The sequence below is a fragment of the Carassius auratus genome, chromosome 5 (genome assembly GCF_003368295.1).
Source record: "Carassius auratus strain Wakin chromosome 5, ASM336829v1, whole genome shotgun sequence".
Taxonomy (NCBI): domain Eukaryota; kingdom Metazoa; phylum Chordata; class Actinopteri; order Cypriniformes; family Cyprinidae; genus Carassius; species Carassius auratus.
In genome coordinates, this window is record NC_039247.1 from 7,004,709 (window position 1) to 7,021,755 (window position 17,047).

General features: G+C 38.5%; 1 protein-coding gene across 1 annotated transcript; it reads left to right on the forward strand.

The window, feature by feature from the left end:
* The first annotated feature begins 775 nt into the window (after positions 1-775).
* LOC113072847 (fibroblast growth factor 10) lies at positions 776-16,430 on the forward strand. The gene is made up of 3 exons (XM_026245791.1): positions 776-1,733; positions 14,857-14,960; positions 15,749-16,430. Exons 1-3 carry the CDS (start codon positions 1,403-1,405, stop codon positions 15,938-15,940), a joined length of 627 nt encoding a protein of 208 aa, XP_026101576.1. The 5' UTR covers positions 776-1,402; the 3' UTR covers positions 15,941-16,430.
* The last annotated feature ends 617 nt before the right edge of the window (positions 16,431-17,047 follow it).

Consider the following 17,047-nt stretch of genomic DNA (forward strand, 5'->3'; position numbering starts at 1 on the left):
AGCATTTGACTTTATTTGAGTTTTATCCATGGGTTACAAAAAATAAAGCCTTACTGAAAGCGAATCATGTTGCGCACTCAAGCACGTGTCAAATGCAAGAATGTGTGACTAGGACTGGATAATGTGGCAACAATATGGCTTTTTAGTACTTCGTATTTCAAAGCAAAAATAAATACTTTGTTGGTGTGATCGTAAGAGGGGCAACAAGCCAGTCTCGTTTTTAGAATCCTGAAAGGCTTTTACGGGAAACAATGCAGGAAATGCAGATAAGATAGTGATGTTTGAGAAGGCAGATAAAACCAACAACACAAGACATTTATCACTGGAAACACATTTCAGTTCGTCAATACTCTATAAAACTGTGTGGGATCAATGCGATCTAGTTCTTGTTTTAAATGAAATTTTACAGAGCAACAGAACAGTCTCGTCTGACAAACTGAGCTAGAACTATCACAGCTACTGATAAATAATAATAGAAGTTAGAATAGTCTACCTGGAAATTATTGGACATTCACCTATATTTGTCTTATTTTGTGTGAGCACTGTGATGGACTACTTTTAGGCTGCTTTTATGTATTTTTGAAGCATGCTCACTACAAACTGTCACTGTATGGACATTGGACAACAGCAGCATGATCATTTTTTAAAACATCTCCCTTTGCATTCAACTGTAAAACAAAAGTGGTTTTATTAATTTGGATCATACAAAATAAAATTAGACTATTTGAACTAGATCTTTTCCTTCTGATTGTTTTCTTCAATTAAATGTTAGTTAAAAGCCTGTAGTCTTACTAAAATAATCAATTTGTTAACACGTTACATGACCCATGCCAAAAAGAAAAGACAAAACATGACGATTCCAAAACTTTATCAAACTAGAAGCTTCTTATGATTAGATGGGACCAATCATGGTTACGTTTGACAGACATCTTAAGTGTCTGTTCTCTTTTCCCAGCCCACTATCAAAGAGCTCCAGATAACAGCCATTCACAAAAGCCCTAGCAGACGGAGGGGTAAACACGACGAGGAGGAGCAAAAGCTGCGTGTGAGTGTGAGCATGGAGGAAGGGACCTAGAATGACAGACGAGGAGTAGGGAGGGGTGAGGAACCAAGAGAGAGACGGCAGCATTTCTGTGAACCTCCTGGAGGTAGGAGATCACATCAGGAGACAGGATGCCAGGAACACAGTCGTTTTGACCCAAATTCCCTGGAAACACAGGAGGAATAAGTGCTGCCATGATATCCATTCTCAAATGGGATTAATAAAGCACTTTACATCTGCAGTAGAAGCTTTATAGACTAACTCCTCAGCCTAATTCCACAACTTCATGCTTTCTTCACCGGTCTTAAGTGTTCTCTGGAGCGAGAGGCATCCCTGCACATTCACTGAGCAGCATGTCCCATGAGAAGTACCATGAGGACATGGACAGTGAGTAACAGTGTGTCTGCATGCTGGTCGGTGTGTGTCGTCTATCTTCTTGCCGTCTCCGTGACCTTGGCGTCCAGCGTCACCTGTCGCAGCGCATGTCCCGTGCAGCGGGCGCTCAGGGTCACCAACTCCTCATCCGCCTCTGCCTCAGCCTCAGCCTCCACCTCCGGCCGGCATGTGCGCAGCTATGTGCACCTCCAGGGAGACGTGCGCCAGAGGAAACTCTTCTCCTTCCAGAAGTTCTTCCTTAGGATCGGAAAAGACGGGAGAGTCAACGGCACCAAGAGCAAAGACGATCCCTACAGTGAGTCACTTCATGATAGCCTATGCACTCCTTTTATTCTGAATCATTTAAGTAAATATACGATTTCGAGTGTTTGGAAACGTTATCACCTGTACATCACCCTATCTGTTAAAAAAATGCATCAACTAGGTTTAAAGAGTTTTATCAATCCCATTAAAATGTACATTTGACAAGTTAGAATTACAAATCATGCAATGTTTGATTTAAGTTATACGTCAAAAACATTCTGATGTGAATAATCATAAGTATATATATACTTTTTATTAGATAGATGGATAGATAGATTGTTTTTATTTATGTAGGTTATAATAAAGTTTATGTATTATTTCATTATAGGCAAAATTATTGAATATTGTGTCATGGAATTAATTGAAAAAATAAAGTACATTCAAATTGTTTAAATTTAGTTTTAATACCTCTGTACAGCACTTTGGTTGCAACTTCTGTTGTTTTGAAATGTGCTCTATAAATTAATAAACTAATCTAAACTAAATTAATACATTTGTTAATTAATTAAAATAAAATCCAGAAATCCATTTAGGAATATTATTAGTTTTAATTATTATAATTAAAGTAAGCTTTAAATTTATGATTAAATTAATAACATTTTGTAACTTTTTCTAATAATAAAATTGTTAATAATAAAAAAAAATCCATGTGAATTTCCCATATAAAGCAAATAAAAAAAGCCCATTCTGCTTTCTATTCTATTTTACTTACATTTCTATAGCCTGCAATATGTTTTTACAAACCGCAAATTATTCCTGCAATATCTTATCTAATATAAGCAAAACACCTAATGCCAAACTAAATTCATCGGTGCAGGCTGGAATAATATTTAAACCCCATAAATTAAATAAACTACTCTAATAAAACATAAAATTAATGGGCCATTAAGGAATGGTGCTGTTGGCTGCAATATCCTTTTAAATGCATAATTATGTCCTGACACCCAAAAACCTGAGAGCAATTAACCCACGTATTCCCATAAATGTTTTCTCGGACATAGCAAAGGAGGAAACACATCCTCTATAATATGATCGATCAAAGGTTACAATTGTGTTTGCAATGGCTTTATATACCATTCATGGATCTGTTATTAGGTTGTTTCTGGTTTGTTATCAAGTATTATGAGCCCATCAGGGAGAGGCACAATGTGTTTTCTGTGTTTTACGCTGAACAAGTTAATTAGCCGTTACTCATATGGAGCCCATGTGTAGATAAGAGTCTTCCTGTTTCCTCTGCGTGTGTAAGTGTGTGTGTTTGTCTAGTGTCTCGCACTGGCATCCCTTCCTTTTTAAGGCCACGAGGCATCTTGATTCATCTTGATGTGGCTGTTTGTGTCTAGTGCTTCAATAACAAACTTTTTTTTTTAAATGTCTCAGTTTTTTGTCCTACAGCAGTGAGATATCTGCTAAATCTCAGATTGATCCCTTGAGAAAAAGAGCCCAGGATATCTCCTCTTGGGTTTCAAAAGAGATCCCAACAAGGTCTTAAAGTGGGCTTAGACATGCCGAGATATTTCAAAGCTGTCAATGGGATGGCACCTTTTCAAAAGGTACACCTTTGTACCTAAAGGGTACATACCTAAATTTGCTTAAGGTACATATTAGCAGAGATGGGACCAAGTCACACATGTGCAAGTCTCAAGTAAGTCTCAAGTCTTAACCTTCAAGTCTCAAGTAAGTCCCAAGTATTTTTTTCTTGGGCAAGTCAAGTCAAGTCAAGTCACAAGCTATGTCAAGTCAAGTCCAAGTCAAGTCACCTTAATATTGTTATTTTACCTGCATAATCTGATCTTAATAAAGTTAAAAGACAAGATATAGGTAACTGTCAGTAAATTAAAATAATTTGGATTTGCATTGTAAATACTCATGTTCAGTAAAATACATCATGGAATCAAACAAAATTGTAACTTCCTAAAATTATTTATTTTTCACTTCTGCCAACAGTGTTTGAAATGTTTTACATTTTCAACATTGAGTCCATAAAACTAAACATCCAACAGACACCTCTCTGAACACCTCTCTCTCTCTCTCTCTCTCTCTCTCTCTCAAACACAGTTTACATACAACATTAAACTTTGTTACATTTCTCCTCTCTCCCTCTCTCTCTCACACGCACACACACACTCTCTCTCTCTCCCTCACACACACACACACACACACACACACACACACACACACACTCTCTCTCTCTCTCTCTCTCTCTCTCTCTCTCTCTCTCAGAGTATAGAATATAAATATTTTCAAAAAAATTTCAGTTGTTTCATACTTTTTTGTTATGTACAGTACAGACCAAAAGTTTGGACACACCTTCTCATTCAAAGAGTTTTCTTTATTTTCATGACTATGAAAATTGTAGATTCACACTGAAGGCATCAAAACTATGAATTAACACATGTGGAATTATATATGGAATTATAAACATAACAAAAAAGTGTGAAACAACCGAAAATATGTCATATTCTTGGTTCTTCAAAATAGTCACTTTTTGCTTTGATTACTGCTTTGCACACTCTTGGCATTCTCTTGATGAGCTTCAAGAGCTAGTCACCTGAAATGGTCTTTCAACAGTCTTGAAGGAGTTCCCCGAGAGATGCTTAGCTCTTGTTGGCCCTTTTGTCTTCTGTCTGCGGTCCAGCTCACCCCTAAACCATCTCGATTGGGTTCAGGTCCGGTGACTGTGGAGGCCAGGTCATCTTATGTGTGTAATATGCATTTCTCATGATTGGGTAATCGCGGCAGCTACATTAGTTTTTCTGATTAATTGTTTTGCTCTATGAGAAAGACAAGGTAACAAAATATTCGGGGCTTATGCCCCCTTAGCCCAGCCCTAGCGCCGCCCCTGGTCAATGCGTTTTTTTGACGGCCTGCTAGCGGATCATTAGGGGCCGTTCACATCACGTCTTTTGCGCGCGCAAGTTCGTTATTTCCAATGTAGGTGCGCGGAATGCGCGCTCGTAATGGAAGCAACGCGCTCACGACGCGCACCGCATCGAGTTAAAAACATCTAAACTTTTCAGATTGCTGTAAGCGCACTGCAGGTCATGTGACAATAACTAACCAATCAGCTTCATCTTTTCCCGTATCAACGTTGAAAGCTCAGCTAAGATGAAGGAACAGCTGATCATAGCTGTATATGGATTGCCATTTTGAAATGAATTTAGTAGCAGAGCTACTGCGAGCGATTTTTAGTGCTGCAAATCCATTTATCCTTTGCTGAAATTTCCGCGTCTTCAATGAGAGAGAGCGTGTCATGGATGCTTAGCAACGACAGACGCCCCAGGAGCACTTCTGCCCGAGCGCTTTGGAAAGAAGGAGAAAGCGGCGCGACTAGCGTTTTTAGGCGCGAACTATTGAAGACAAAAGCGATGACCCTCGGTACCTCTCAGGCTGACATGTTGATGTGATGTGATATCTGATTTAAGTGGGCGTGGTGTGTGTAAGGTAGAGAGGGCATGACTGATGATAGTGTCCTGATCCAGTCACGACGCTATTCTCAGCCTGCGCTCCAGCTGAGTAATCAACTTTATTTTAAAAAATAATTTATATATTTTATATTCAAACTGAAAACATGATGTGATTAACACTCAAGTCATTCAAGTCATCGTGTCTCAAGTCAAGTCAAGTCCCGAGTCTTTAACTTCCAAGTCCGAGTCAAGTCTCAAGTCCTAAAAATAGCGACTCGAGTCGACTCGAGTCCAAGTCACCAAGTCAAAAGTCCCCATGTCTGCATATTAGTTCCTAAAATGTACATATTAGTACCTCAAGTGTGCAAATTTGTATCTAAATGTGCATATTGTACATATTAATATCTAAAATGTGCATATTAGTAGCCTACCTAGTGTGCAAATTTGTACCTAAATGTGCATTTTAGGCCCTAAAGTGTGCATATAAAGTGTGTATCTGCGTTCATCACACCACATCTGTTTCCTCCAGCGAAAATTAAGCACATATGAACGACTACTTTATTAAACTATCATTTTGCCATTTTCAATTGAAAATGTAACTTTCAATATAATACATATTCCAGTGCATGTGGAAAAAAGGTCTGCATTCTGAGCTAAGGAAAGAGGGCTATAACATTACTATAAATGAAAATTGTAAAATTGTGTTTGTACAGTAAAAAGGTTGTGTGTGTGAGATCATGAAGACTTGAATTAGGCTTATTAAGTAATCAAATGTTATACCTGTTTATGGAATATTGCAGTGGAATACTGCAATAAGTGTAGTATATACTGTATGACCCCTATTTTAATTTTATTTATGAATGCCCTGAAATGAGTATTTTGTTAATTGTATGTGTCAAAGTCATGGACTTCTGTTCCCTTGTGTCTTCTCTATTTGGTCATGTTCCATTCCTAGTTTTGTTAATTGATTATACTCCCAAACTGTTTCCAGTCCTCTCATTATTTTCCTTGTGTTTAAAAACCCTGTCTGTTCAGTTCATTTTTGTCTGCTATTGAAGTGTGATACCCCGATTTGGATTTGTGTTTGGATGTGCCCTTTTTCCTCCCATGTATTATTAAAAAGCATTGTTTGTTATCTCCTTCATCGAACATTTACTTAGCACACCTACACATATTACAGAATAGCAGACCGAAAAGTAAGTAAGTAAGTGGCATTTTTCTTTCGTTCTTGCTTTGTTTTCTCCCTCTCCCGGAATGGATAGCCCGGCAGTCCAGCTCCTATGCCTGGAGCAGTCAGAGCGTTCACTGGAGGACAATATTAGGGACTTTTTCGATCTGGCATGCCTTACCCACTTCCCAGACTTCTCACTCTGTGCCTTATTATTATTAAAGCTTGAGCGAGTGTTGTAAGGCACGCCTGCCAGCGAATGGTCCCAGAGAGGATTTCGCTGCTTTCATGGAGTGGGTGCTGGAGAACAATTGATCTCTATTCACCTTCGGCCCTGCTGAAGATGATATTTCCAGCCCCACTCCTGAACCAGAGACCAGCCAACTGTCATCCCGCTGCATGGGGCAAAGCCAGAGCCCACCGCAGCCGCAGAGCCCGAGCCAGCCATGATAAAAGAGCCAGTGCTATTCAAGAAACAGAGCCAATCATCGCCCCTGAGCTAGGACACGAGAGTGCGACTGACCAGATGTGTGAGCTGGCAACACGAGGGCTTGGAGGGAGGCCCCGCCCAAACTCCTGCTGCTGAGGGTGACCTACAACTGGTCACTGGACTATATACAGAGGAACTCATGGACATTTTTTAAATGGATTTAATAGTCTGGTTTGGGGAAGTAACTCCCAGTTCTCTTATATGTCTGCTGGTTCTTCCCAGCCCTGAATCTCCTGTATCTCTGATGATTTCATACTGGCCTGAATCTCCTATGTCTCTGCTTGTTCCGCCCAGCCCTAGATCTCCTGTGTTTCTGCTGGTTCTCTCCAGCCTTGATCCTCCTGTGTTCCCTCCCAGCCTCCTTCTCCCGCCTCCTCCTAGACCAGTCAGTTCCTCTGCTCCATCTCTGCTGGTGCCTGTCAGCCCTTTGGCTCACGCTCAGTCAGCGCCATCTGGGCAATATGGTCCACCTCGGGACTTCCAGTCTCCAGCCCTGCCTTGGCATGAGGATCCCCTGTCTACGCTTCCAGCCTGTGAGCCCTGGACTCAACCTCGGACCTCCGACCCATCGGCTCGGACTTAGGGTCTTAGCTCCCTCGTCTCCACCATGGCCTGGCATCCCTCCAGCTCCACTGGCTCCACCTTGGTCAGTCATCAACCATCCGCAGCCTCGGGACTCCACTCCTCTTGCTTCATCTCATCACTACATCCCTCCGGCTCTGTCAGGCTCCTCCTTCCCTCCGGCTCCACCTTAATCCTCAGTCGCTCTGGCTCTGCAGTGGTCTTCTGGTCCCCTGCCTCCACCTTGGTCGCCTGAGCCTTCTGCTCCGCCTTAGCCCTCTGGATCCTCAGCATTACCCTGGCTTTGCGCCTGTTCTGCTCCATCTTGGGCTCCTCATCCACTGGCACAGTCTCCATCAGTCGGCCCCCTGGTGTTGTCGGCTCCTCCTCCACCATGGCTCCTCCTGCAGTCGACTCCACCATGGGGCACTATCCTGGCTGGCTTCTGGATGACCATCTGGCTCCTCCTGCTCCGGGCTCCTCCCTGTGTAACGGTTCATGGGTCAGTGCCTTCATCTTGCATCTCTGTCTGATTGTGTGCGTCTGTTAACTAGCAGCAGCTGCAGTAACGAGCACCAGCTGCTTCTCATTTGCTCTGCTTTTAAGTTTGGCTGGCATCTTGTTCGTTGATTTCTCGTCTGTCTGTCATGTCTAGTTGTGCTCCTGTCCCTCCAGTTGGTATTCTCTGGACCTTATTCCTTGCCCGCCTAGGATTCCTGCGCTGGGTTTGAGTTACTACTACTTGAGTGGTCTGGACATGACACAGCTGGGGTTATGTCATCGTCTTCTTACGTTCTCATTGCTGACTGTCTGAGCTACAAACAAACCATATTTACCTCGCACTTAGATCTCGTGACTCAATCATTGTGACACCCTGGCTCCTCCATCTACTCCACGCTGGTACTGTGTTCCATGCTCCCTCTTCATTGCCTGCCCTTTGCCTGCCCCACGCCCACCTCCGCTGGTCTCTTTCGCTGCTAGCATGCACCGTTCCGGGAGGGGGCAAACTGTCACAGACATGGACTTCTGTTCCCTTGTGTTTTCCCTATTTGGTCATGTTCCGTTCCTAGTTTAGTTAATTGATTACTAGTGTAATTATTGATTACGTGGCACCGAACAGGGACATGAACTTTGAAATTGACATTTATGTGTGTGACTTGGAATTTAAACTTGATTTCGGTTGATGAATTATTTGATGAACACTGGAACTGAATTAACAGTTTAAAAAGGAACCTAGTGGGGATTTTGCAAAAGGGATGATGAACATTATATCCAAAAGTTTGTCATAAAAAAGACCTATTCCTCTGTACATATTTGGATACAGGCTGGTTGTTGTTGATTGAGTCTATATTACATTGAGTGCATTCTGGTGTTTAAAAAAATTGCTGCTTTGTATTGGTTTTTATTTGTCTTTTTTTTTTCTTCCCCTGACCATGTCTACCCCATACATCCGCCGTCCTTTTCTGCCATATTAGACTTGGAATATATTCCCCCTGACACTTCTACTGTAAATGTGCCTCCCTCCTGCACCAAAGTCATATGTCCCATACACTATCATACCCGATTGGGTAGAAATCTTTCCCATGGATGCTGCAACGTCTTCAACCATTGCACGTGTCCACAGAGCGGAAATATTGACACAACCTACATCCTTAAAATATATCCCAACCTACATCCTTTTTCAGATCATGGTTCCCAGTTTGTTTCTGCTGTGTTTTAAGAAATCTGTGGACAGTCACTCCAAAACTCACCACCATGTATCATCCTCAGACTAATATAACTGAATGGGTAAATCAAACTTTGAAATGCATGATGACATATTGAAGAAAAACACAAAAAATAGTCAAAATGTGATCCCAGAGGTACTTGTTACTGCTCCTCCGTTTCTCCTGAAAAGGTAAAAATAGGTAGAGCCGTAAAATGAAAGTGGAGCAGCTGAATTTGATGAGAAATGAGAAAGCATTTTTTTATTTAAATATTTTGTATCATTATAAATGTCGTTACTGTCACTTGTTATCAATGTAATGCATACTTGTCAAATAAAAGTATTATTTTCTTAAAAAAATAAAATAAAATACTGACTCCAAGCTCAATTTAACCTTGAGAATTCAGTCTATGAGAAACAATTATGATATTAAAGAAACTTAATTGATGAATATATATATATAATATGCAATTCCTCTAACCAATGCATTTTTAACCAATATGCAGTTTGGGATTTTTTAGTGGTCAATAAAGGCTTGGATTTTTCTTTTTCCAATGTAAGAATATACATTTAAACATATTTGTGTGTGGTGCATCACATCCTGTGCGTGATTTCCAACATTACTCTACATCCGAGTCAGAAACAGAGAAGCTACTGTTAGTCTGCAGGCAGAGTTTCATAAATGGCGTGATGTGAATATCACCAGCGATACATCAAAAGTGAGCATCTTTCACATTCAGCAATGGGCTCCAACAAAAGAATAATCCTGAGCGGGTGAAATTACACTATAGTCTTTATAGCACAGATCCAGTGTTAGTGGAAATGGATACTGCAGTAGTGATGCTGTCCTGAGGCAAGTCATGATTTAGGAAACACTGGCCGTTATGCTGCTGAATGATGTCACACATAAAAAATTTAAAAAAAGACACCGATGGCTGGGAAAAACACAAACAATGAGTCTGTGAGGGGCGTGACATCACTTGGATGACCATGATGCTCAACTTCAACAGCTCATGTCACCAATGCATGAATGAATATGTTTCGGATAACATTAGATGCAGATCATTGTGTTAATATAATGCTGAAAGAAAAAAAAATCATTCTAACATTAACATTAAGGGTCAGAAAGATTTATATATTTTTCAAGAAATTAATGCTTTATTAAGCAAGTTAAACTGATAAAAACTGACAGTAAATACATTTATAATGTTAAAGGGTTAGTTCACTCAATAATCAAAATGCCCTTGATTCAAGCCATCGGTTTACCTGGGCTCATAACATTAGTACAGAATCAGTTCAGTTCAGACGCTCTGTGTGTCAGTCTGCTTCACGCTAAATCACACATGCACAGTATCATCAGCTCCTCGATTATTGAATCGGACGCATCTGACAGAAACAGTTCTTGACTCATGAATGATTGTTCGTTCATTATCTGGCTCGGCTCGGTGTTCATCTTCAGTTCTCTCTTCACAACAGTTCAGTCAATGCACTGTTTGAGTGCATGCATTACTCCGGGATATTGGTTTGTTTGAACTCAGAGGGAGTGTCAGCCATATTAAAAAAGTTAACAGCATAAGTACTTTGTGGATTTAACATTTGTGGTTACATCGAGTGATTCGTTGCGAACCCGATATTATACACTGCAGTGAACGCGCTCACAACACACGGAAGAGAAGAAAATGTTGAATAAAGTCGTAGTTTTTGCTATTTTTGGACCAAAATGTATTTTCGATGCTTAAAAAAACTGACCCTCTGATGTCACATGGACTACTTTGATAGTGTTTTTCTTACCTTTCTGGACATGGACAGTATACCGTACACACAGCTTCAATGGAGGGACTGAGAGCTCTCGGACTAAATCTAAAATATTTTACACTGTGTTCCTGTGTTGGTTTTTCCCAGCGTATAGAAAATCATACTGGTAATACCATGTTTTTTTGGTTGTTTTTTTTTGTCAACATTTACTAAGGTAGGTTTTGTACAGTACAGTGGTACAGTGGTAATACCATGTTTTTGAACACTGTAAGTACTTATTGTGCTTATTTAGTCTGATTCCTTTATATGAAAGGAAAGACTAAATAAAAGCTGTGACAGAATGGTTTATTTGTTGTGTCTGAACCATATTCCGCTATCATGTCTTCAAACATCCTCTTTGTAGTTGTCTCAGGAAGCTGTCAGGACGCTTCAGGCATGAGCCGGATGTACAGGAGACCACCAGTGCACTGTCATGTGTGCCACAGATGGCTTCACAACTCCAGCAACACAATAAAGTGAACGCAAACGCCTCGATATCAGTGACAGCTCAGGGTGATGCAATGCTTTGCGCAATGCTGTTTTCCTCAGTCTCAAAAACTACAACTGTTTATTTTACTTTTTTAGGCACCAGACATAATGCCAGCACAGAAAAAACTGTTGATTTTGGCAGAGAGCTGTGGAAAATGCACATCTGTGCAAACTACTGCAAGCCAACGACGCAGCTTTTAGTAACATGGAGCAGCGCATGACGTGCTCAGGAAAACAAGGCAGCATGCAAAGAACAACCAGGCAATAGACCCAGTTTAAACTTGACCTCCTGGTGCGCTGCTCCACATCTGCTCAGGTTTTTCTCCATTCAGTCGCTCTCACAGGTGTTGTTGTATGCGTTAAATGGAGGTGGGATTACAAACACATTAACTGTAATTGCTTGGCTTGTTCTCTGAGCTCTCTTTTGTGGTTAGTTAAGTGTGGCCTCACTGACATGGACGTTCAAAGTGAAGCTCATAGTGATGCTAATACTGGCTCATGCTAACTAAACCACATGCTGGAAAAAGACAATTATTAAAACAAACAGACCGTAATGTTTACTGAATATCTGTGCACTTTAAAGGATGTGTCAGGGTTGTGTACTGTGAGGAGCGAGGGATTTTCACACAGAACAGTCTTTAATCATCCACAGGAGGAAAAACAGGGGAGACAGGAGAAACACATAATATACTGACGTTTAGAACCGACAAAAACAGACTCAACAGACTGGAACTCAATACTGTACATGGGATAATAAGATAATAAGGAGGAACTCAGGTGAACTGAATGACTAATTAGAACGAGAACAGGAACATGACCATATAAGGACAAACAGTAACAGAAACCAGGGCAAAACAGGACACAGACAGTCCATGGGCATGACAGTCACTTTGGTAAAAATTAGGTCCGAACTAAGATGGTGCTTTTTAATGCATTGGAGTAGCATAGAATGACCATATTTTTGTTGTTTTTTAACAAATACTATGGTTAATTATATATATTTTTAACATGTACAGTGGCAATAAAAATTGAAGTGAAGTGTAGAAATTAGCGCTATTTTTGTCATTTTAGAATAATAATATAATCATTCAAGCTATGAAAGACCACACATGGATGTACAGGAATTATGTTGTGACATAACTTTTACTGTTATGCAATTATTGTTATATTTAAGCTTAATCTTCGTCTAGATTCCAGCTTTGCAACTCTGAACATACATCAACCAATTTTATGGAGTGCATCTTGGGATGCTTTTTAACCATTTGAGGGATCTGTTAAAAATATTTTTTAAAGTTGCATATCAAAGGTTAACGGAGTATGTTTTAGAAGAAAACACAATATATATATATATATATATATATATATATATACTATCTTCATTTAATTTTTTGTTTTAATTCTAGTTATTTAGTTTTTATTAGTTTTTTAATCAAATACAGTACATATATATAAAAAATCATATAAATATATATATATATATATATATATATATAAATATATATATATATATATATATATATTTATATATATTAGTTTTAGTTCTTTTAGTTACTAACAGTGTCTGTTTACCATTGATACCTGTTGGACTGTGGTTAACGTGCTTGTGTGTGGTACAAACATATGGCAGACAGACATGCGTGAACGTAAGCCTAGTGCTCCACATGAACATGTTGGTGGTTCGGGTCTGAATGAATGTGTGTGTGTGTGGTAGCTTCATTGAGTTTTTTGCAGTGAGCTCCGGTTTGCTGTGGTCTCTCTCGTCTTTGATCACTGATCATTGAAGCTTCTCTAATCCGTCTCACTGTCATCCTGTCTGTGTTGTTTCTTCCTTTCATGCTTTCATCCCAGCGCTGAGAGGACACAGAGCACTCGGATAGTTTTACCGTCTCACTTGATACCTGCAACCTCAGACACCAGTGGAGTCACTTCACACACACACATACGCACACACACACACACACACAAATAGATGAGTTCACACACTACCTGTGCACACATTCGCTAACTCACTTTAACACATAATGTTGGCTGATAAAGTACAGACACTATCGTATGTTACTGAAAAAAAAGTTTGAATTTGGGAAAATAATCATAAATGGGGTTAATATCTGTCTTTATATACAGAGAAATGTATCTACATCTTTATATATATCTATATATATACACCAGGCGGCGAACGTCGTTTTGTTCAACCCTAATCAAACACACCTGAACAAGCCAATCAAGGTCTGAAGGGTTACTGGAAAGCTACAGGCAGGTGAGTTTTAATTAGGGCTGGAGCTGAACTCTCCAGGACCGACGTTCACACCACTCATGATATACACATTCATATGTATTGGAGATTAAACAAAATATGCCCTGATTATCTTACCAAGTTATGGCAATATGACATTATATAATTTCATATAATATAATAAAAAAATTTAATAAAATATAAATGTGTGTGTATGCATGAAAGTGTTATACACTTTCTATATGTCTGTGTGTGTGTTCTATTATAGTTTTTTTTAATTTTTTATTTTATATTTATGTGTTTTCCATATTGATTTTTAATTTTAGTTTGTTTTATTAATTTGGTTGTGTATTTTATTATTACTTTTTTTTTACTATATAGTTTTTACAGTTTTTCATTTTAATTTTAGTTATTTGTTTTTGTATTTTTATATTTTATTTCAAGTAGCAATTTATTTAAATGAGTGTGTGTGTGTGTGTATGAATGAATCAATACAGTGTACAGAACAGTGTGATAAATGTGATATATGAAATATAAATTACTGTATTACTGTAATCATTAATTTAAAAAAATTCCACATACAATATTTGTATATGCTATATAAACAAAAAATATATATTTAGAACAAAAAAAAATACTTTTATTTAAAATTCAGGACAAACATATGAGATAAAGTTGATTATTGACTAATTATCTGCAGCTATTTTTGAACTAATCAAACTGATACTGATAATTATTAAAAACTAAAATATTGACTGATATTGATGCACTTGAGCACATGCAGACATACATTTAACCTTGAATACCTAATGCCACGCAGACTCTGTCTAATCACAAGGCAGCCACAGGAGTGATATTAAGAGAAATACAATCACAGATCCGTGAGTAGGGGTACAGAGGAATCATTGTGCATTCTGCGGGGGCAGCAGAACTGTTTTGAGTGATGATTTTAGCATCTTTCAACACTTTTGTGCTGATCAAAGGATAACTCTAGCTGCAGGGTTCACACCCACAGCCGCTGGGTTTATCAGAGAGAGAGAGAGAGAGAGAGTGTGTGTGTGTGTGAGATTGTGTGTGAGTGTTTGTGAGCTGTTTTAGGAGCTGAATTTATATGTGCAGCCGAGCAAAGGTCAGCCAAAACTGTAATCTCACCTCTGACCTCTGAACACAAACACACACATGCACACAAAACTTTTTAAGCAGGCTTCGCTCTGTTTCGGATAAAAGCTACCACATTCTTTCATTAATAGTGACCATGTTGTGTATTTCAGGTATTCTGGAGATCACATCAGTGGATGTTGGGATCGTTGCCATCAGAGCGATCGGCAGTAACCTTTACCTGGCTATCAGTAAAAGGGGAGAACTGTATGGAGCGGTGAGTGTCCTGCTCTAAACCGCAAAAACCATTCATAAAAATCAAGATATGACTGAACAATTTAATCTAGAAATTTTCAACCGGGATTCTTTAGGAGGCACAAGGGGGTGCTGATAAGATAAGATAAGATAAGATAAGATAAGATAAACATTAATATATCTGATTGATTGATTGGTTGATTGATTGAAAAAAAAATAGACAGACAAACAAACAAATAAATAAATATATATTTACATAAAGGACAATTTCACCTGTTTGACATTATTACAGTTTTGTTTTGCTATTCAATTGTAGTTTTTAGTTTTCTTAATATAAAGACAATATTTTTTTTCACATATTTTATATTATTTTTCACAGTATAAATAGGACTTGTCTTAATACACATTAATATAGCTTATATTTTCGGTGTCCCACAAAGTTTTTAAAAAACACTTTTTTTTTTAGTTATACCATGTCTGTAATTTATGCAGCACTGTATATTATCACTGGTCAGACAAAAACATAGCCCCGCCTCACACTCTTGTCAATGTTTGAGACAGTGTTGCCGTTTTTAGTGTCATGTGTTTTATTTTTTGTTTTTGTTTTTTGAGGGAAAACATACAGATGGCTAACTTATTTTAACATCCAATCAGGAGCCGGTTCATGCAGGATTAATCAGATGGATAGCCAGTAGATCTGGTTAGAGCTGACAAACCACCTTAGACCAGTAGAAAACTTCTGCATTGTTTCAAAAACCTGCATGACTGGGTGTGCAGAAATGTGAAAACTCTTTGTTTCCTGCATTTCAGAGAAACTATGGTATAAACTGCCGTCTGAAGGAGCGCATCGAGGAGAACGGGTATAACACATACGCATCCGCCGAGTGGAGGAACAAGAAACGGCAGATGTTTGTAGGTCTGAGTGCTCATGGAAGGTCTCTGCGCGGGAGAAAAACCCGCAGGAAGAACACAGCTACACACTTCTTACCCATACTGGTGTGACTTTTGTTCATAATGCTGACGGGACGGAGAGATATCAGTGATAAAGACTTTGTCCACATGTGACTCTCTGTAGCTGCGTTCCTCTCATACGCTTCAGTGTTTGCTCTTTAGTTCATGGCACTAGATCAAACTTTATACCCATGCAAGTAAACATTCATGAACGCAGGCTTTCATTTCCATTTTGCATCATTCCAGTAATCTAAAATAATGGACTATGTGTGCAAGAGTTTTTTGTGCTTGTCTGCTTTGATTTCTTTCTGATGGACATGAACGTCTTGTAGTGCATGCATCGCACGGAGAAAGAGAGAGTGGGGATGTATATGGGAAATTTATATCTTCTGAAAACTGTTTTGGACTGCTTTGAAATAATTAAATTATTTATTTGTATTGTATTTAAATAAAATACTCTAAAAAACATATTAAAAGCATATAAAAATGGATAACCTCTAATTCCTGTGAAATAAAATCTATTTTGTTATCCTCCTGCAGAGCAGCTTGTGATGTGGTTCATGATCACGAGAAGCAGAGCTTAAAATTTGCATAAAGTCAAAAAGGCTGTTTTATTTATTTATTTTGTTATTTATAATGTTTGCATTGCAACATTACTTTCATGATAAATAAGCATGTTTCATTACGTATCTGACGTTCATACTATATATTTATACTTTTATTTTTAATTCCATCATTTAAATTTTTTTGTATTTTTTTTTTTTTATTCCCATTAGACTCTCATTAATGGAGTTATTGCAGAATTACCGTAATACAAGAGCTTTTTTATTTTATTTTAATAATTTACAATACATCATAGATTGAAGTCAGAAATACTACAGGCTAACATGGTTATTGTCATCGATAACAAAAACTAAAACGTTTTGTTAATTGAAATAAAGCTGAAGTATAATCTATATATATATGAAACCTATATTACATAAAAACTACAATAACACTGTCTAAATAATGTAAATACAATAACTGTGAGATTGATTGATTGATTTAGTTGTTAGTTAGTTAGTGTTACCATAATAATTTATCCATTTTGGTAAAAGTACTTTTATTGGAGCAATATGTACAATACGAACTTCCCAACCCGGATGTTGTTTGGTTACA